Source organism: Musca autumnalis, unplaced genomic scaffold, assembly GCF_047663935.1.
Source record: "Musca autumnalis isolate F117 unplaced genomic scaffold, ASM4766393v1 scaffold_2, whole genome shotgun sequence".
Taxonomy (NCBI): Eukaryota; Metazoa; Arthropoda; class Insecta; order Diptera; family Muscidae; genus Musca; species Musca autumnalis.
This window is the reverse complement of record NW_027411755.1, coordinates 144,979,772-145,002,251: the sequence shown is the minus strand read 5'-3', so window position 1 is coordinate 145,002,251 and position 22,480 is coordinate 144,979,772. Positions and strand designations below refer to the sequence as shown.

Sequence of the window (22,480 nt, the reverse complement as noted above, 5' to 3'; positions counted from 1 at the left end):
CTACTATTGGATACCAACAGTTTGGAAAAAAATGTCCTTTCCATATCCTGAGCACACTATCTGCATCAGTTGTCAAATTACCTTGCTGGTCTCTAGATGCTGGTCTCTGGATGTACCAAAGTCATCTGTTTGATGTTTCACTCTTTGGCAGAACTTTTGGACTTCATTCTCGCTCCTGTACAACCCGATTTTTTCACATTCCGTTTTTCCATTTCTCTTTTTTCCTGCGGAAAAGACGTTTCTCCTCTTTCCTTTTCTCCCGATAACTCTCTCATGCGCTACGCGTTGCTACTTATTGTAGATTAGCCCTGTATGCCGCAGTTTTCTCTTCGGTATCTCTGCTGTGATTGCAACTTGTCGATGTCTAACTTTCGTGTTGTGTCTGTTTGTACTTTATTCACTGTGTTTAAACGGGTACGTACATTTGCTGCAACAAGGTAGTGGTCCGAGTATATGTTTGCTCCTCGGAACGAACATCAATCCGAACGTGATCAACTTGATTTCTTATTTTCTGATCCAGAGACAGTCAGGCTCTTATGTATTTCGAGTTGCTTAAATTTGGTGCTGCTAACTACCATGTTTTTGCCGCTGTAAAGTCTATCAATCCCATACCGTTGCTTTCGAAAGTTATAGTGCGCACCATTTTAGCGAAAAGTTTTGAACTTTTGTGGAGGAGGTACCCGAAGGAGTGGACCAATATGGTCCATATTCGAACTTAAACTAAGTTTTGACAAAATAATGCAAAAGATAAATTTTTTACCAAATCGGTTAATCCGTTCGAGAGTTATTGTGCTCTCCAGACAGCCAGACGGGCATGGCTGAATCAACTCCAGATTGTCTGAAACGGATTTCGTCCAAACAGACTTGGGGTTTAACAGCATTATTTCGATGAGGCACATTTCGCCCGTATGAAAGTGTATATACCCTCGTTAGCATAAATTCTGAGGGTATAACAAGCTAGCACAGGCTATAGTCGGGACTGGCCGACTATGTGATACCCTACACCACTACCCCTCTACATAAGCTTTTCTTTTTGGGAGATACTAAAGTTTCAGTCACTCTGTGTTTTGTACCAAATGACTTATATCTAACTGAACCAAATTAATTAATAATTAACATTAAATTTGACTACTGTTAACAATCTAATTTGCTAATCTTCTTGATTGACATTTTGCATGTTTTGGAAACACCAAATAGAAACAGAGTAATTTGCCATTAAAATAAAAACTTCAACGTGTTGGGATAACTTATCGCATTTTGCAATGATATTTTACTATTAATGCCAATTTAAAGCTATGATGGTCAAGTTTCATTATCAAGTTCCCCTCTAGGAATATACCTAAAAAGCAGAGATATCCGGCATGAAAATAAAATTCCACAAATTGGAAATAAGGACACTTGAGCGTCTTTTCTATATTTCTTGTAGTTTACCACCTGAATGTCTTCATTAATATAAGTCACTTTTGTTGAAATGCAGTACAATTGTCAGTACAATTGAAACAAATTGAAACAATTCGTCAGTACAATCGAAACAAAACAACAAAAAAAAAGAACGGCGTTAAGTTATACCCTCCACCACAAGTTGTATTGAAGTAAAATGGAATAATTTGTTTCCTTTCGAGTATGAAGAAGACTTAATACTAAATTTCAGCAATTTCGGTAAAACACCGTTCTATGGGGGATATTTCAAAACATCGATCTATACCGACAAATTTCTGACGGAAAGTTTTTAGACTCAAAGAAGACTAAATACCAAATGTCCTATATTTCGGTAAGAGAATGTGGCTAAAACTTAAAAAAATACTGAAAATCAAGAAGTACGCTTCTATTGGGATATAGGAATACGTGAACATATACTGATAACACTCTTCTGGAATATTTTATAAATCTTGGAAGACTATATAACGAATTTCAGCCATTTCGGTGGGATATTGACGTCACAATTTTCAGTATTACGAAAATCGGGAAGTACCATTCTAAGGGGGCTATATCGAAACGTGGACCTATACCTACGATTTTTTTTGCATCATTGAAAAGGTGACCTTTTTTCATCCATTGGCGAGCTTTCCTTTTGAAACACCCCTATTAGAAGCGTAAGTATTCGCATAAGAATAAATCAATTTCCGACCCCTGAATATTATCCGTCCATCAACAAACCCAATACGTTTCTTCCTCTCTGGAACCCCCATAATATATCAAAACTTCGATGACGTTCCGATCATAATTGCGACCCGCAGCGTGATTACAAAAGTGGAAAAATGGGATGCATTACCGACTATTGCGATATCTCGGTTGTTTGACCACCTACCCCCAACAACCCACCAACTTTGCATCAATGTAAAGGAGATATTTTCGTCTTTCATTGACAAACTTTCCTTTTAAAATAGGCCCATATTAATAAACTTTGAAGTTTTCTCCACATAAGTTCTTCCGATTCCTGAATATTATCCGATCATCACCAAAATTAAGAGGCTTCTTCCTCTTCCTCATCAACCCAAAACTTCGTGACGATTCAATCAAAATTCCGACCTGTAGCGTGATTATTACAATGGGATGTGTTATCGACTATCGCGACATCTCCATTTTTAGACAACCCACTCCAAACTACTTGGATTTTTTTTAATTTTTCTCCACATACGTTTTTTTGCCCATTGTAACCCTCAATATTATCCGGCCATCACCAATAGGCTTCTTCCTCTCTGCGCCCCCAATCCCTCTAAACCCAATCCAAACCATTCCATTTTAAACTTCGATTTTAGATACAAATCACAATGAATTTTCTCTTTCTAACGCTCAAATATCAGATACTTTTTGTCCGATTGGCTGTACTTTAAAGCAACGATTTTGTCTTTTATTGCTGAATTACTTTTACCAAAATTTTCAAAGAAAAAAAATCTTTTTCTAGATGTTATTCATAAGCCATAGTGTTGCAATAGAATCGAAGAAAAAAGTGTAAAAATTTAATATTATCAAATGCTTTTTGCTATTTTCACCTTTAAGAACCGTTCCTAGACATTTCGCATGGTCCAGAAAGTTGTTCATTGATGTCTTTGCTACATTACTGCAGTAGGATGTTTGCTTGAATATTGAACGGTTTAGTATCTGTGGATCAGATCCAGAGGAAACAGTATAAAAATCCAATTTGCTTTGTTATTTCGACCTTTAAGAACCGTCTATACAGAGTTCATATGTTCTAGAAAGATGTTTATTGGGATCTGATGTACATTTTTGTAGTTGGTTGTTTGCTTCAAATTTGATCGGTTCGGTAGCTGCAGACCAAAACACGAGAAAAAATTTAAAAAAAAAATTACCTTGGCGAATATACTCGTATGTGTTCACAATTTTTGTTCCTTAATACAAGATCTACAACTTTGCCTGTGAGATAAATTCAAAATCCCTAACGGTTTGGAAGATATAGTCTTGAAAAATGTATATATGTTATGTGTGGTTTGTTGATTAAGTCCCAATGTGATGGTGAGACGATGGTGGGGGTTGTGTTGTGGTTTGTTGATACAATGTGTCAATGTGATGGTGAGACGATGAGACTGATGAGAATGTAGGGAATAACAAGAAAGTGATTTTGCATCACATGAAAATCTTACATAGTTCTGAAAAAATAGTGGCTTTCGTTTGGATATAAGAAACTGCACATGTGTCTTATGTGTGGTACCTGTACAGTATGAAAAAGCTACATCATGAACGAAAATATGTAAAAATTCTTGAAATATTTTTTTCTGTATACATATATGTAGCCAAAACTGTCCGTCTGTCCATTATAAAATCAGAAAAATGTCTTACGTTTCCAGTAATGGCAGTGTATGTATGTTCTATATATCTGGTATGTTATCGTGTATATCAACGTATTTATGTATGACCTGTAGTGCGATCCTCGAACTCATTTCTTGAATTAGCGACAAATGTCGGTAAAATTAAAAGGCAACATTATGCATGAAAAGTTCAAATAAAAGTTGACAGCACGGTTGCTGTCGGTAGAACTTAACAACTATTTTCTCTTTGTTGCTAACCCATCAAAATTTGAAGGGTTCCATGCGATGACGTGATTTCATGGCATCTTTTGCATTGGTTCAAACGAAGTCGTGAAATATCCGATCTTTTCATTAGCATTTATACCAATGCAATGGAAGTCATGAAAGATCCGATCTTTTCATCATGCAAAGGAAGTCGTAAACGATCAGATCTTTTCATCAACATTTGAACCCATTCCATCGATCCAATAGAGATGAATTTTGTGTTTTTATTTATACACATTTTCTAAATATATAAGATTAAATATTTGCAATAGGAGACTCGAAAGCACAACCAACGCTGTTAAAACTCTCGTCGTAATGATAATGTCATTGCAAAGGGTTGGTAAAAATGACATGCCAAAGCATTGGTGGAAATGACATGATTTGGATCCAAAAATGAATAGCATGGTCGGCACCGTTCGACTATAGCCCTCACTTACTTGTTGGTTCAAATTTCAGTTATATGTTATTGAGTAAGTAAGGCAGAATGGTGGCATTCCTACCTACTATTTCTTCTGGAACATTCAGTAGTGCGATTCTCTAACTCATTTTTTGAGTTGCCGACAATTGTCGGTAAAATTAAAATGCTTATATTTCGGTAATTACCGACATTTTTCGGTAAGTTTGCGACGAATAAAAAGCAGTCGCAAAGTTCTACCGATATCAAGAGTGTTGTCAACTTTTATTTGAACTTTTCATTCATAATTTTGCGTTTTAATTTTACAGATTTTTGTCCGTAAATCAAAAAATTAGTTAGAGAATCGCAATACAGATCCCTTAATTAGTCATAATTTAATTATAGATAGCTAAAGGTAAAAATATAAGGCTAACCAATACTACAATTGCTATTTCCCACGAACACTCTTCTTTTCTAAATATATCATCACTTTTTATAGAGTACCTAAGTATATTCATGATTACAGCAATAACTGAGGAATCTTATATGTATACAATGCAAGTATATACATTTAACATCTTATTACTTACTAAACCAACTCCCTGATATCGTAGCAAAATGACGCTGTAAATGCCAATATAACCACAATCCATGTCCCATAAAATAAGTATTTTCGTTTCTTCTTTGTTTCGAAATCATCACCACATAAGGCTTGACAACGTTTCAAATTTTCATCGATATCATCGAGTAAATGTTGAAAGACAATAAAAAATTTCTTTCTGCGCCATAAATTCAAAGCATGCATTGAGAGGTAGAGGAAACAGCCTAAATGTATTATCAATGCATTTCCCAAACCGCAGACACTGTCACAACTTGGATTTTGTGAAATACCAAAGGATCCGAAATTTATTAGGCCATAACAAATTAAATAGAATATTGGAATGATGTACATTTGTATGTAGTCGAATAGATTTGAACGTGGATTCAGGCGATCGAATGGCATGATTCCATAGAGCTGAAAAAAAGAGATGAGATATGATTAGGTGATTTTTTAAATGCGGTAACATATTGGGAGAAAAATACATATGATTTGTGTATGGCCAGTACTTTATGCCAATTCCTAGTATTCAATTCAATTTGAGGCCCATACCTATATTCATACGTCCGTATACCCAGGGCGTGTGTGGTGAAAAAAGTAGAACACATGTATTCTTAAGGCCCCCACTCATTTATCAGTCTGTGCCGTCAGTCCGATGAACTCTTTCTGTATGTGTGACTGACAAGTGTGTAGCACGAACCTTCAGTCAAGTCTAAAAATCTTGAATTTCTCCTCCAAAAATGAATGAATTCTACGTTTTTTGTGTTCCAACACCAACATTATTTTCTGTTTTTCAAAATTATTTATTGACAACTAGCGGGCCCGGCGAACTTCGTCTCGCTATTAAGGAATAAAATTTCATACAAAAACTCAATTTTCGATCTTTCCAATTTTCGGACTTTTCCAGAGAGATTTTCCAAAATTTTCTCCCGTAAAGACCTTCTCCTCGAAAATACGAATAACTGACAAAAAATTTACAGAAATCGGCCTAGCCGTTCTCATTTTATGAATTACTATACATTTTTTACACCATTTTTATATATATAGATTTGAAAATAAACACAATTCACTCAGACTGATGGGGGTTCATTTTGAAATCAAAACTATTTTGATGTTCATCAGTCTTGGAAAACTCACACATACATTCTCAAAATTTCAAAAATTTACGCATACTACCATAAATGCTGGCAGTCAGACTGACTAATGAGTGGGGGCCTTTATGAGAACTACCGAAATACGTCGAAGGTATACTTTTTGTAAGTTGAACAAATTCAACTATGACAGAACGTTTTGTATGTATGTATGTGTGTGTTTTGTATTTGGAAAACAAAAGCCCAACAAAACCTGAAATCCAATTAATTGCAAAGGAAAATTATTTATTTTACGAATGAAAACATTTAATAAGTTTTGGTCGCGGATTTGGTGTTTTAAATGGGATTTTGTTCTCAACGTATTTGGCTAATATGGACGCTCAGAGAGCGTTGTTGTGGTAGAAAGGTGAAATATGTGTGTAATAGTATGTTTATATATAACCGGATTTAACAAACCCACTGGGTTTCAAATGTCAATTCCTTTGCCTATACGTCAAATAAATCCTCATTAAGAAGGTTAACCCTGCAAAAGGCTATAATATAAACATGGCTTATGTCCCGCCGTTATTTAGGTTTAGCAGTGAAATACATTTATTTGGGTTTATTTTTATTTATTTATTATTTTTTTTTTAACGCACACGCAATTAATATGGTAATGACCTCAATTCGATGACTTTCATTTCATTTCCCAGTAATCAAAAAACAATTTTTGTCGTTTGGGAGAACATAAAATTAAAGAAAAAACTTCAATTAACCCCCAGTTTTTGTAACTTATTTTTGTTCGTTCGTCTATATTCGTAATAATTTAGGCATTCATAGCTCAGCCCCCAGATGACATACACATCTAATTTTTCGTATACCCGTTCCATATATCATTAAGAATTCCTCATTTAAAAATCAGCGCTCTACATTTGCGCTAAAGCGAGTAAATCGATGTACAAAATTTGACAATTCGTGTGAGAAGAATAAAAATTTTTACAAAAACTGGGGGTAAAAGTCGGATTTTGGATCAGAAAATGGTTTGAAGTTTAACGTTATAGTGAGGGCCGCACATCCATTCGAAGGTTGAATTATCAGATAGACTATAAATCGTATCCCCTGCAAATATGGCAAAGACTTAATAAAGAGTCCAGGATAAAAAAAAAAAAATGAAAAAACCACGAAATGACATTCCTATGCCGCAAACTCAGTTCTGTATTTGGACTCAAATTTAATTGCAAACATTTTCTATATAGGTTATATGTATGAATATTGGTCAATTATTCGGTATTCTTCGCGTTTCCGAAAATCAAAAACTTTAAGGCCAAGGATTTCATTATTTTCTTCTTACAACAAATAACTTATCAAAATGAAACTGGTAAGTACAGACATTACACGGCTTTAAATTATTAACACATTAAAAATATTCGCATTTTTAGCTATTTACCAGTGAAAATGTTAAAACAAACACATTCATTATTTTGTTATTATTTTTTTAATTCCACTGTATATTATTTTTTTAACACAAAACTTCAGACGGTTGCGTTTGTTTTGTTCCGACTTAGTGCTTCCGTCACCAAAATACTTTGAGCGTTTAACTCGTAAAAAGGGTTGTTCGTACCTAAATGGTCGCCATTATGTCCGAATGCTTTTATGGCTAACAATCGCATTGTCCGTATCGTTTGATAACAATCGCATAGAAGAGCTCTTGACCACTTCATTTCATATTTGTTTTTATTTGCCCAGATCAATTAGTTTATTAAAATAGCATTTGTTACCCTATAATGGCAAATTTGTAATTACGGTAAAGTAGCTTGAAAATATGTACGAAAAGGGACTATTCGAATACAAAACTAAACAAGTAAAACAACGTTAAATTCGGCCGGGACGAGCTATTACAGTTTTCGGCCAAAACTAAATCACCCTTCAGTACATTTTTTTAAATGATAATTTTTTTGAGAAAGCGACATTTGTTTATTTTTTTTTATTTTTTAATATCTCTTAGGCCATGTAAATATTATGGACTTTTGCAGGGTTAACCTTCTTTATGAAGATTTATTTGAAATATAAGCAATGAAATTGACTGAAATTGACCTAGTGGGTTTGTTAAATCCGGTTATATATAAACGTACTATTATTAAAAAACACAAACTTAAACAATTCTGAATTTAATAAAAAACGAGTAAAAAAGCGTTAAGTTCGGCGGGCCGAACTCCACCATAAGATATTCTGAACTAAAAGGGAATAATTAGTTTTCATTCCTGTCCACTACTTTAAGGAGGTACATAAAAATGTCAGAAAATGTCTTCATTCGGACGACAATTTTATAAGGTGCCTATTTTTGGAGGAGCCTATGGTAGAAGCTTTGTGACAACTGGGAACCGCAAATGACAAATTACATCTGGTTCAGGTAAAAATTGTGGCTAAAACCCTCAAAACACCAAAAATCCGGAGGTGCCGTTATTTAGGGGTTATAACAAAATATGGACCTATGTTGAAAGTTGTTGATGGAGAATTTTTGCGACTACTGGGAATCACAAATATCAAATTACTGGTAGTTTCGTTGAAAAATGTAGCTAAGATCCTCAAAATACCGAAAATCGGTACCTAACGTTATATGGAGGCTGTACCAAAACTTAGACCTATGATGAATATTTCTAGTGGATTGTGGTCAATGGGAACTTCAAATGTCATATAACAGCTAGTTTGATTAAAAATTGTGGCTAGAATCCTCACAATACCGAAAATCGGGAGGTACTGCTATATCTGGGCTATACCAAAAAATGGACCAAAATAAAAATTCTTGTTGTAGAATTTTGTAGACATTTCGGCCAACAAATGAAGCTAAAATCCTCAAAATACTGCAAATCGGGAGGTTTAGTAAAAAATGTAGATACAATTCTCGAAATACCGAAAATAAGGAGTTATCGTTTTATGGGGGCTATACCGAAATATGGACCTATGTCGACAATTTTTGGTAGAGAAGTTTCGTGACTGCAGGGAACCTTAGCGCGATAGTTCAGTAAAAAAATTAAGCTAAAACCATTAAAATACCGAAAATCGGGAGTTACCGTTATATGGGGCCATACCTAAATATGGTATGGGTCCAATCCAATACATGGGCGTATGTTGAAGAAGTTTTGATACTGTAGAAAACCTCAAATGTCTAATTACGGGTAGTTCAGTCAAAATGTGTAGCCAAAACCCTCAAAATACCGAATATCGGTAGGCACCGTTATATGGGGGCTATACCAAAATATGGACCTTTGTTTTGTGATGGGAAGTTTCGTGGCTGCAGGGAACCTCATATGTAAAATTACGGGTAGTTCAGAACAAAAAATTTAGCTCAAATACTAAAATACCGAAAATCGTTATATGGGGCTATAGCCAAACATAGACCTATGTTGACAATTTTTGGTGGAGAAGTGTGCTGACCACTAAGAACTTTAAGTGTCAAATTACAGCTAGTGCGGTTAAAAATTGTAGCAAAAATCCTCAAAATACCGAAAATCGGGGGTACTGGTTCATGGAGGGCTATATCCAAACATGGACCTATGTTGACAATTTTTAGATAGGTGTGGAGACCACTAAGAACTTCAAATGTCAAATTACAGACAATTTGGTTAAACATTTAGCTAAAAGTCATCAAAATACCGAAAATCGGGATGTTCCTTTTTTGCAGCTAATATCCACAAATTACTGAAAATCGGGAGGTACAATTATAGGGGGCTATATTCAAACATGCAACTAAGTTAATAATTATTGGTGGAGGGGTATGTTGCCCACTGAGTACTTCAAATGTCAAATTACAGCTAGTTCGGTTAAAAATTGTACTAAAATCCTCAAAATACCGAAAATCGGGGGTACTGGTTCATGGAGGGCTATATCCAAACATGGACCTATGTTGACAATTTTTAGATAGGTGTGGAGACCACTAAGAACTTCAAATGTCAAATTACAGACAATTTGGTTAAACATTTAGCTAAAAGTCATCAAAATACCGAAAATCATGATGTTCCTTTTTTGCAGCTAATATCCACAAATTACTGAAAATCGGGAGGTACAATTATAGGGGGCTATATTCAAACATGCAACTAAGTTAATAATTATTGGTGGAGGGGTATGTTGCCCACTGTGGTCAATGGGAACTTCAAATGTCATATAACAGCTAGTTTGATTAAAAATTGTACTAAAATCCTCATAATACCGAAAATCGGGAGGTACCGTTATATGGAGTCTATACCAAAATATGGACCTAAGTCTAAAATTATATATAAATTGTCAAATATGTCAAATTATAGCTAATTCGGTATAAAAATGTGATTAAAAACGTCAAAATAACTGAAATCGGCCGGTACCGTTATATAGGGGCAATTTCAAAACACGGACCTATGTCCACAATTTTTGTTATATAAGTTTCTTGACACTTAAGAACCCTACGTGTCAAATTATAGCTAATTCGGTCCGAAAATGTATTTAAAAACATCAAAATACCGGAAATCAGCGGGTACCGTTGCATGGGGGCTATACCAAAACGTGGACCGATATAGCCCATCATAAAAATTGACCTGCCTGTAAATAAAAGACCCACTTTCCTATCAGCGTCCTATCTCCATTTGTGTGGCTAAGTGATTTCTACAGACGGACGGACGGACATGCAGGGATCGACTCAGAATTTTACCCTGATCAAGAATATAGGGTGGTAAATGAGTATTTCAATGCGTTACTTACTTACTTACTTAGTTGGCCCATTACAGAACATTTGTTCCATAGACCGAACTAAGAAAAGATCTCCATTCCTCTCTGTTTTTCGCTTGACTTTTTGGAATACCGCGCCTTTCCATTTCTTCATCCACTTGTTTGCTCCATCGAAGCTTAGGCCTGCCGATTCTGCGTGCACCGCCATGGGGCATGTATTCATACGCCTTTTTAGCGGGTTCATCATCGCTCATTCTCATGATATGGCCTAGCCAACGCAATCGTTGCATCTCGATACGTTTAACTATATTCATGTCTTTGTATAGCTTATATAGCTCGTGGTTCATACGACGTCGATATTCACCGTCAACGCAAATCGGCCCGTAGATCTTTCGAAGAATTTTCCTCTCAAACACACCAAGCACTGCCTTATCTGCTTGTGCAAGTACCCATGCTTCGGAGCCATACAATAGCACGGGTAGTATCAGCGTTTTGTATAGCGTTATTTTTGTTTCACGAGATGTGGCTTTGTTTTTAAATTGCTTACTTAAACCATAGTAGCATCTGTTGGCCAATACAATTCTTCTTCTTATTTCACAACTGATGTTGTTTGTTGTGTTTATGGCAGTGTCGAGGTAGACGAAGTCTTTAACTACCTCAAAATTGTAGGTACCAACTTCCACAGTTGGTCCGAGCTCTATGGACGCTTTGCGCGTCGACACCATCAATTTGGTCTTTTCGCCGTTTACCGCCAGATCCACTTTCGCAGATTCTGCTTCGACCTTCCTAAAGGTATCAGTTACTGCCTTTACTGATCGTCCCATGATGTCTATGTCATCAGCATAGGCAAGTAACATGTGGCTATTGGTGTAAATTGTGGCATTTCTTTTGACATTTGCATCTCGTATTACCTTTTCCAGCAAAATGTTGAATAGGTCACACGAAAGGCTGTCTCCTTGTCTGAAACCTCTTTTGGTACAAAATTCTTCGGAGAGGTTCTTTCCAATTTTAACTGAGGACCTAGTATCAGTTAAAGTCATCTTACAAAGCCTTTGAGCTTTGCTCGGCTGGTAAGCCATCCGCTCCTGCTGCTTTATTATTCTTCAGCCGGTTGATTGCTGTTTTTACCTCATCTTGGCCTTCCATATCCTGAGCACGCTATCTGTATCTGTTACCAGATTACTTTGCTGGTCTCTACAGGAGGATGTGCCCGTACCAAAGCCATCTGTTTGATGTTTCACTCTTTGGTAGAATTTTCGGACATCATTCTGGCTCCTGTACATCTCGATTTTTTCACACTCCCGCTTTTCCATTTCTCCCGCTTTTCCATTTCTCTTCTCTGCGGAAAAGACGTTTCTCTTCTCTCCTTTTCTCCCGATATCTCTCTCGCGCGCTACGCGTTGCTACTGATTGCAAAGTAGCTCTATATGCAGCATTTTTCTCTTCGGTAGCAGCACGACACTCCTGGTCATACCATGAATTCCTTTGTGGAAGTCTCTGGAATCCAAGTATGGATTTTGCGGCTGTTTGCATGGAGTGGGCAATATGTTGCCATTGTGTTGTTATGTTATCGGGACAAGGAGTGCTCGCGTTAAGCAATTGGGCTAGTTGAGTGGAATATGCTGTGGCTATCTGTTGTGTTTGCAGCCTATCGAGGTCCAACTTCCGCGTTGAGTCTGTTCGTGCTTTATTTGCAACGTTTAGACGGGTACGTACCTTTGCTGCAACAAGGTAGTGGTCCGAATCAATGTTTGCGCCTCGGAACGATCCATCCATCTATCCAAAACGATCGATAAATGTCTTCCATCTATCACAACATGATCAATTTGATTATTTGTTTTTTGATCTGGAAACAGACAGCCAGGTGTCCTTATGAGATGTTTAAATCTGGTACTGCTAATTACCATGTTTTTACATCTGCAAAGTCTACCAGCCTCATACCATTGTCAGACGTTTCACTGTGGAGACGGAATTTCCCGACTGTTGGGCCAAAGATATTATCCTTTCCAATTTTGGCATTAAAATCGCCTAGAATAATTTTAATGTCATGGGCAGGGCAACGGTCCTAATTTTCTTCTAAGCGCTCGTAAAATATATCTTTGGTCTGTTCGTCCTTGTCTTCAGTGGGAGCATGAGCGCAAATAAAGCTGATGTTGAAGAATTTAGCTTTTAATCGAATTGTAGCGAGCCTTTCATTCACTGGGCTGAATTTGGAGACCAGATGTTTTAATCTCCGACGAACTACAAATCCGCAACCAAACTCATGCTTTGTGTCATGCCAGCTATAATACTGTGCGTCACCTTTAGGTGTTGTTGTGACGCCTTTCCCAATCCATATTATTTCCTGTATGACAGTAATGTCGGCCTTGTACTGTTCAAGTACATCTGCCAATGCGTAAACTGCACCTTCTCTGTAGAGAGTGCGAACATTCCAGGTGCAGATTCGCAGATCATGGTCCTTAAAACGTTTGTGGAGTTCGTCAACTTGAGAGGGGTTTGTTTTTCTTTTCTTTCGTTTTTTCATAGTAGATGAACGCGCGGCACATGTTAGCTCACTAACTTTAACGGGTGTTAAAGGCAGTTCCCCAGGTGACACCACGGGGAGGTCAGTGTCAACTTGAGATGAAAGAGTGACCAAGATAAATCCTGGGCTTTGCCATGTTAAAGCCGATCAGGACCGTTCCTTGGTATCTCCCTCCCCTACGTCACCCAAAATTATATCTAGTTCAGCTAAAAATTGTAGCTAAAACCCCCAAAACACCAAAAATCGGGGTTATAACAAAACATAACAAAACATGGGCCTATGTTGAAAGCTTTTGATGGAGAAGTTTTGTGACTACTAGGAATCTCAAATGTCAAATTACTGGTAGTTTCGTTGAAAAATGTAGCTAAGATCCGCAAAATACCGAAAATCGATACGTAACGTTATATGGAGGCTATACCAAAAATAAGACCTATGATGAATATTTCTAGTGGATTGTGATCAATAGGAACTTCAAATGTCATATATTAGCTAGTTTGGTTAAAAATTGTGGCTAGAATCCTTACAATACCGAAAATCGGGAGGTCCTGCCATATCTGGGCTATACGAAAATATGCACCAAAATAACAATTATTGTTGTAGAATTTTATAGACATTTCGGCCAACAAATGAAGCTAAAATCCTCAAAATACCCCAGCAAAATATTTGTAGCCAAAAAAGTAGTTGAATCATGAGTGCAAGTGATTCCGGACTACATCTTTTTACGTGAAAGAAGTCATGATTTTTACAAGGGCATGGTACAGTGAGGATTCTGTCTAATTTACTTCTTAAGCACACATTTTGCATTAGTTCTTTGTAGTGAATAAATCACAACAACATATGATTCAACTACTTCTTTGGCTACAAACAAAGATGTAGTTCGAAATCACTTTTATTATTTTTTGTATACAAATTACTTTTTATGGATGCAAACATATTGCTGTTATTATAATTAACAAGAAACAAATTAAGTTCTTTGTCTTTTTAAGTTTTTTTTGCAAAATTTTGAAATTTCTAAAATGTGAAAAATTTATGAAATGGATTCAAATCGGACATTGTCAAAATGTGAAGAACGGACTGCATTTTTCATGACTCTGCGTGGACTGCTTCAAAAAAAGCTATTCAATCACTACTTCACAAGGAACAACTTCAAATAAATTTTGCTGGGACTGCAAAGCGGGAAGTTTGGTAAAAATGTAGATACAATCCTCGAAATACCGAAAATAGGGAGTTATCGTTTTATGGAGGTTTGGTAAAAAATGTAGATACAATTCTCGAAATACCGAAAATAGGGAGTTATCATTTTATGGGGGCTATACGGAAATATGACCTATTTTGACAATTTGTTACAAAGATAATTGAGGCTACCGACACATGACCTATGTCCACAATTTTTGGTAGAGAAGTTTCGTGACTGCAGGGAACCTTATCGCGATAGTTCAGTAAAAAATTTAGCTAAAACCATTAAAATACCGAAAATCGGGAGGTACCGTTATATGGGACCATAACTAAACTAGGCCCATGTTGTAGACGTTTCGATACTGTAGGGAACCTCAAAACCTTCAAAATACCGAATATTAGTACGCATCATTATATGGGGGCTATACCAAGACATGGACCTTTGTTTATTATTTTTTGATGGAGAAGTTTCGTGGCTGCAGGGAATCTCAAATGTCAAATTACGGGTAGTTCAAAAAAAAAATTAGCTTAAATCCTAAAAATAATGAAAATCGTTATATGGGGCTATAGCCAAACATAGACCTATGTTGACAATTATTGGTGGAGGTGTGTGGTGACCACTACGAACTTCAAGTGTCATATTACAGCTAGTGCGGTCAAAACTTGTAGCTAAAATCCTCAAAATACCGAAAATCGGGGGTACTGTTATATGTGGGGCTATATCCAAACATGGACCTATGTTGACAATTTTTAATGAATAGGTGTGGAGGCCACTATGAACTTCAAATGTCAAATTACAGCTATTCCGATTAACATTTGCAGCTAAAATCCTCAAATTACTGAAAATCGGGAGTTACCATTATATGGGAGCTATATTCAAACATGGACATTGACAATTTTTGGAGGAGGGGTATGTTGACCACTGAGTACATCAAATGTTAAATTACAGCTATTCCGATTAAAAATTGTAGCTAAAATCCTCAAAATACCGAAAATCGGGAGGTACTGTTATATGGAGTCTATACCAAAATATGGACCTATGTACGTCCAAAATTATATATAAATTGTCAAATATGTCAAATTATAGCTAATTCGGTATAAAAATGTGACTATACTACTTACTTACTTAGCTGGCCTTTTACAGAACATTTGTTCCATAAGCCCAACTAAGAAAAAATCTCCAATCCTCTCTGTTTGCTGCTATATTTTCCCAATCTGGGATATGTAACTTTCTGATATCTCGTTTCACTTGTTCGCACCAACGAAGCTTTGGCCTTCCAGATCTGCGAGAACCTCCATGCGGCCCGTATTTATACGCCTTTTTTGCGGGTTCATCATCACTCATTCTTATAACATGGCCTAGCCATCGCAGTCGTTGTATCTCGATTCGTTCAACTACATTGATGTCATTGTATAGTTGATACAGCTCGTTGTTCATACGACGCCGATATTCGCCGTCAACACAGATTGGCCCGTAGATCTTTCGAAGAATTTTTCTCTCGAACACACCAAGCACTGCCTTATCTGCTTGAGCAAGTACCCTTGCTTCGGAACCATACATTAGCACGGGTAGTATCAGTGTTTTGTAAAGTGTTACTTTTGTTTGACGAGAGGTGGCTTTATTCCTAAACTGCTTACTCAGCCCAAAGTAGCATCTGTTAGCCAACACTATTCTTCTTCGTATTTCACAACTGATGTTATTTGTTGTGTTTATGGCGGTGCCGAGGTAGACGAAGTCCTTTACTACCTCAAAATTGTAGGTACCAACATTCACAGATGGTGCGGGGTTTGTGGACATATTACGCGTTGATACCATCAACTTGGTTTTTTCGCCGTTTACTGCCAGACCAACTTTAGCAGATTCTCTTTCGACTTTTGCAAAGGTGTCAGTTACTTTCTTTTCCGATCGACCCATGATGTCAATGTCATCGGCATAAGCCAGTAACATATGGCTGTTCGTGTATATCGTTCCATTTCTTTTGACCTTCGCGTCTCGTATGACCTTTTCCAGCAGGATGTTGAATAGATCACACGACAGGCCGTCTCCTTGTCTGAAACCTCATTTGGTAATAAACTCTTCGGAGAGGTTCTTTCCTATTTTAACTGAGGATCTCGTCTCAGTTATTGTCATTCTACAAAGCCGAATGAGCTTTGCAGGAATACCAAAATCAGACATGGCTTGGAACACCTTTGAACATATAGGGCTGTCGAATGCTGCTTTATAATCGACGAAAAGATGGAAGGTGTCGATCTGCATTTCTTGGGTCTTTTCCAGGATTTGTCTCAAAGTAAATATCTGGTCAATGGTGGATTTGCCAGGTCTAAAGCCGCACTGGTAGAGTCCAATAATTTCATTGACCATAGGCTTTAGTCTCTCACACAATATGCCAGATATTATCTTATATGCAATAGGGAGCAGACTTATGCCCCTGTAATTGGAGCACACAGTCTTATCACCCTTCTTGTGGACTGGACATAGGATGCTCACGTTCCAATCGTCGGGTACGCGTTCTTCCTGCCAGATGGTGCTAACTAGCTGATGCATACACCTTATCAGCGTGTCGCCTCCGGTTTTAAACAGCTCGGCTGGTAGGCCATCTGCTCCTGCCGCCTTATTATTCTTCAGCCGGTTTATTGCTGTCCTTACCTCATCTTGGCTGGGCGGTATACATTCAATACCATCTTCTGGGATTGGATCTGTGGTATCTTCGCCGTCTTCACTGCTATCGGATACCAACAGTTTGGAAAAATGTTCTTTCCATATCCTGAGCACACTATCTGTATCAGTTACCAAATTTCCTTGTTGGTCTCTATAGGAGGACATGCCTGTACCAAAGCCATCAGTTTGATGCTTCACTCTTTGGTAGAATTTTCGAACTTCGTTCTATCTCCTGTACATCTCTATTTGTTCACACTCCCTCTTCTCCATCTCTCTCTTTTTCCTGCGGAAAAGACGTTTCTCCTCTTTCCTTTTCTCCCGATACCTCTCTCGTGCGCTACGCGTTGCTACTGATTGTAAAGTAGCCCTATATGCCGCATTTTTTTTCTTCGGTAGCAGCACGGCACTCCTGGTCATACCATGGATTCTTTGGTGGAGATCTCTGGTATCCAAGTACTGATTTTGCGGCTGTTTGCATGGAATGGGCAATGTTTTGCCATTGTGCTGATATGTTATCGGGACGAGAAGCGCTTTCATTAAGCATGTGGGTCAGTTGAGTGGAATATGCTGTGGCTATCTGTTGTGTTTGCAGCTTAGCGATGTCCAACTTTCGTGTTGTGTCCGTCCGTGCTTTTTTTGCAACGTTTAGACGGGTACGTACCTTTGCTGCAACGAGGTAATGGTCCGAATCTATGTTTGCTCCTCGGAACGATCGTACATCCAACACGCTCGATGAGTGTCTTCCATCTATCACAACATGATCAATTTGATTTATTTTTCTTTGGTCTGGAGACAGCCAAGTGCCCTTATGAATATCGAGATGCTTAAATCTGGTACTGATAACTACCATGTTTTTTTGCCGCTGCGAAGTCTATCAGCCTCATTCCATTGTCTGATGTTTCACTATGTAGACTGAATTTCCCGACTGTTTGTCCAAAGATATTCTCCTTTCCAATTTTGGCATTAAAATCGCCTAGAACAATTTTAATGTCATGGGCAGGACAACGGTCATATGTTTCTTCTAAGCGCTCGTAGAATATATCTTTGGTCGGTTCGTCCTTATCTTCGGTTGGAGCATGAGCGCAGATTAAGCTGATGTTGAAGAATTTTGCTTTTAATCGAATTGTAGCAAGTCTTTCATTCACTGGAGTGAAGCTGGATACCAGATGTTTTAGTCTCCGACTAACTACAAATCCGCAACCAAACTCATGCTTTGTGTCATGGCAGCTATAATACAGTGCGTCACCTTTAGGTGTTGTTGTGACATCTTTGCCAGTCCATCGTATTTCCTGTATGGCAGTAATGTCGGCCTTGTACTTTTCAAGTACATCTGCCAGCGCGTAAACTGCACCTTCTCTATAAAGAGTGCGAACATTCCAGGTGCAGATTCGCAGATCATGGTCCTTAAAACGTTTGCGGGGTTCGTCAACTTTAGAGGGGTTTGTTTTTCTTTTCTTTCGTTTTTTCATAGTAGGTTACTAACCCGACGCCCAAACCCAAGTTTTTAACGTTCTTATGGGTGAACGCGCGGCACATGTTAGCTCACTAACTTTAACGAGTGTTAAAGCAGCTCCCCATGTGACACCATGGGGAGGTCAGTGCCCACTAGAGACGAAAGAGGGACCAATATAAATCCTGGGTTTTGCCATGTTAAAGCCGGTCAGGACCGTTTCTTGGTATCTTCCATCCCCTACGTCACCCAATATTACATCTGGTTCAGCTAAAAATTGTAGCTAAAACCCCCAAAACACCAAAAATCGGGAGATACCGGTTATAACAAAACATGAACCTATGTTGAAAGTTTTTGATGGAGAAGTTTTGTGACTACTGGGAACCTCAAATGTCAAATTACTGGTAGTTTCGTTGAAAAATGCAGCTAAGATCCTCAAAATACCGAAAATCGGTACGTAACGTTATATGGAAGCTATACCAAAACTTAGACTTAAGATGAATATTTATTGTGGATTGTGATCAGTGGGAACTTCAAATGTCATATAACAGCTAGTTTGGTTAAATATTTTGGCTAGAATCACAATACCGAAAATCAGGAGGTACCGCTATATGTGGGCTATACGGAAATATGGACCAAAATAACAATTTTTGTTTAGAATTTTATAGACATTTCGGCCAACAAATGAAATTAAAATCCTCAAAATACTGAAAATCGGGAGGTTTGTATGGGGCTATACCAAAACATGGACCTACGTTGAAAATTTTTGGTGTAGCATTTTGCGACCACTGGGGACCTCAAATATCAAATTACCCCTATTTAGGTAAAAAATGTAGATACAATTCTCAAAATACAGAAAATAGGGAGTTATCGTTTTATGGTTGCTATACCGAAATATGGACCTATTTTGACAATTGTTTACAAAGATAATTGAGGCTACCGACATATAGACCTATGTCGACAATTTTTGGTAGAGAAGTTTCGTGACTGCAGGAAACCTTAGCGCGATAGTTCAGTCAAAAAATTTAGCTAAAACGGTTGTTTAAGTCTGGAGTATTCCCCCATTGGCTTAACTTCATCACTTTCCTCTTTGCAGAGAAAAAATGTTTACAAAACGCAATGACAGCTTGCAAAATTTACTGATCGCTACCAATATCATGAATTATCAATTGGCTTTTCAGTTTTTGAAATGATGATTTTTTAGTGAAAACCTGAACTCTTTAAGCATCGAGTATTCTCATGTTAATGAGAATGAAGCTCACTTTTCGGCTTTCCCAAAAAAACACCAGAACAAAATATTTGACAGCACGATTCAACTAAGAAATCATCGATTTCTGTTAAGTTGAAATAACATCAGCACAGTTACCTATGAGTATGTTGTTGGAATTTTATTTACAAATTCCGTTTTGCGCGTGCCTTCGCTGTTTTTGTTTGTTCTGTTTTAGTTGAAGATTCAATCATATGATTGTTTAAATCTGGAGTATTCCCCCATTGGCTTAACTTCATCACTTTCCTCTTTGCAATCCAATTTTGGCTCGTTATCTTCCTGGAATGTCCATCTAAGAGCATTTTTCTTCTTCAGCATGAGGCAACAGAATACGTTACGATACTTGAAACGATTCATAATTTCATTAATTTTATAAATTGGCCCAATCCCTTGCTCCGAGAAAAAACCCCAGAACATTATGTTCCGCCTCCATGTTTTACAGTGCCTTTGCAATATTTAGAATTTTTGGGTTGCCCCTTTGGTACACGCATTATCCCATCTAAATCATTTAAATGATACTTAGATTCATCAGAAAACAGTACAGTTCTTCATTTTTGGACACTAGAGTTAGATGGGTCTTGTCGAGTTTAAGAATTATAAAAAAAAAACAATTTATAACTTAGTTTTCTTAAAAAATTATCATTAAAAAATGTACTGATAGTGTGCTTTATTTTTTGTCGATACTGTATACCCTGCACCATGAACTATTATGAACTAAAATTAAACAATTCCACAATTTTTTGTGGGGGAAGTTTTTCTGAACACTGAGGTGCATAATTATATTCAATTTGCGCGGGAACTGTAGATAAAAACTTCAAAATACATATTTCTATATTTTACTCACAAATCATCAAACTTCTGTACATACCAAATAATAAAGCTCTATCTTAAGTATTGCGAGCTGTATCTTGATCACAACTAACGAAATGAGAATGTTAATTATACCTTTTGACCTTTATAACCTTTCGGAAAAAAAACTAAACTAGTAACAAGTAAGAACGGCGTTAAGATCGTCCTGGCTAAAACTTTTTATACCTTTTATTAAAGTATATATCGTCACCATAAATGCCCGAAGACGTAACCCACATGAAAATCGAAATTCGTTTTTTGACGTAATCTGATACATAAACCTGAAATACATGCTTTGGCAAATTTCCAAGCTTCTACGTTCAAAAACAACGATGCTATTCAAGAAATGGCATTTCGAAAAATGGGATAATATTGCAGATTTTGTTGTAATGGAGGATCTTAAAACAAAGCACTTAAGCGGTTTTGGTTTAACTACTTATTCCCCTTCGTATATGATCGATAATATTCCATATACTCGCCTTCATAAGATTAGTATTCCATAAAACAGTTTTTAATTTTATAACGTTTTTTGCTTCTCCTGTAAAGTTTTGGTTTTGTAGGTTACGATTTCGGGCATTTATGGTGACGATATGTATGAACAATTAGTAACAACTAAGTTCTTTCCCGACGTTAAGTATAATTCCTTGGAGGAGAATTATGTCTTAAATGATGATCACTTTATACTGATAATTTTCTGCGTGGAGGTTTTCTACCCACCGTGAGTGCGGTTTTATGGGGGCTACATGGAGACCTATACCCACAAATTTCTGGTAGAAAGATTTATACCACCAAGGAAGACTAAACACAAAATTTCAGCTATTTCCTTGGGATATTGAGACCACAGTCTTCAAAATACCGGAAATTGGAAGGTACCATTCTATGGGGGCTATATGAAGACGTGGACCTTTAGAGACAAATTTCAGGTGGAAATTTGTATACCAGCAAAGAGGATATTAAGGCCACGACGTGGATCTATACCGACAAATTTCAGATGGAAAGTTTTGTATCCCCAATGAAGACTAAATACTAAATTTCATCGATTTCGGTGGGATATTGAGGCCACAACCTTCAAAATACCGAAAATCTCGAGGTACCGTTCTTTGAGGACTATATAAAGACGTGGACCTATTCCAACCAAATTTTAGGTTGAAGTAGTATACCTCCAAAGAAGACTAAATATTTAATGTCGGGTATTTAGGTGTGATAATGAGGCTAAAATATTAAAAATACCGAAAATCGTGAAGTAGAGTTCTTTGGGGGCTATATCAAACAGTGGACCGATATACCTCATTTCCAGTACCAAATATTCTAGGAGTAATAGCTACTTCAATGCCAAATTATAAAAATTTCGAGCTGTATCTTGATTTCAACAGACAGACGAACGGACATACCCACCAATGCCATTGCTATCGAATACGATATCGTTTTCGAATGTTTCTCGATAGTTTTGCTGATATTTTGTTCGAGAACGACAAACGTTAATGAATTGAAAACGATTCATTCGTCGCTCAGTTTGTTGATTTCGAATATCGGCAATAATATTATTAGCGAATGAATGACGATAGTTTCTACGATAGTGTTTCTGTTATGTACCTTTTCCGTTTTTATTTCTTTGTTCCCACCATACCATTGCTATCGAAAACGATATCGTTTTCGAATGTTTCTCGATAGTTTTGCGGATATTTTTTTTCGAGAACGACACATGAGTATGAATTGAAAACGATTTACTCGTCGCTCAGTTTGTGGCAGGAAATCCTTCGATTT

General features: G+C 37.1%; 1 protein-coding gene across 2 annotated transcripts in view; it reads right to left on the bottom strand.

Moving 5' to 3' along the window:
* The window catches only part of Gr33a (Gustatory receptor 33a), a 49,861-nt gene that overhangs the window by 3,950 nt on the left and 23,431 nt on the right, over window positions 1-22,480 (bottom strand). The window contains exons 1-2 of one of the 2 annotated variants that reach the window (XM_073969484.1): window positions 7,541-7,716; window positions 5,016-5,440 (exon numbers count right to left, since the gene is read on the bottom strand). In XM_073969484.1, coding sequence (XP_073825585.1) covers window positions 5,016-5,440; window positions 7,541-7,570 — 455 coding nt within the window. In that variant the 5' untranslated portion in view covers window positions 7,571-7,716. Of the gene's footprint in view, window positions 1-5,015; window positions 5,441-7,540; window positions 7,717-22,480 lie in introns of those variants that run through there. The other variant, XM_073969485.1, reaches the window with a different exon arrangement.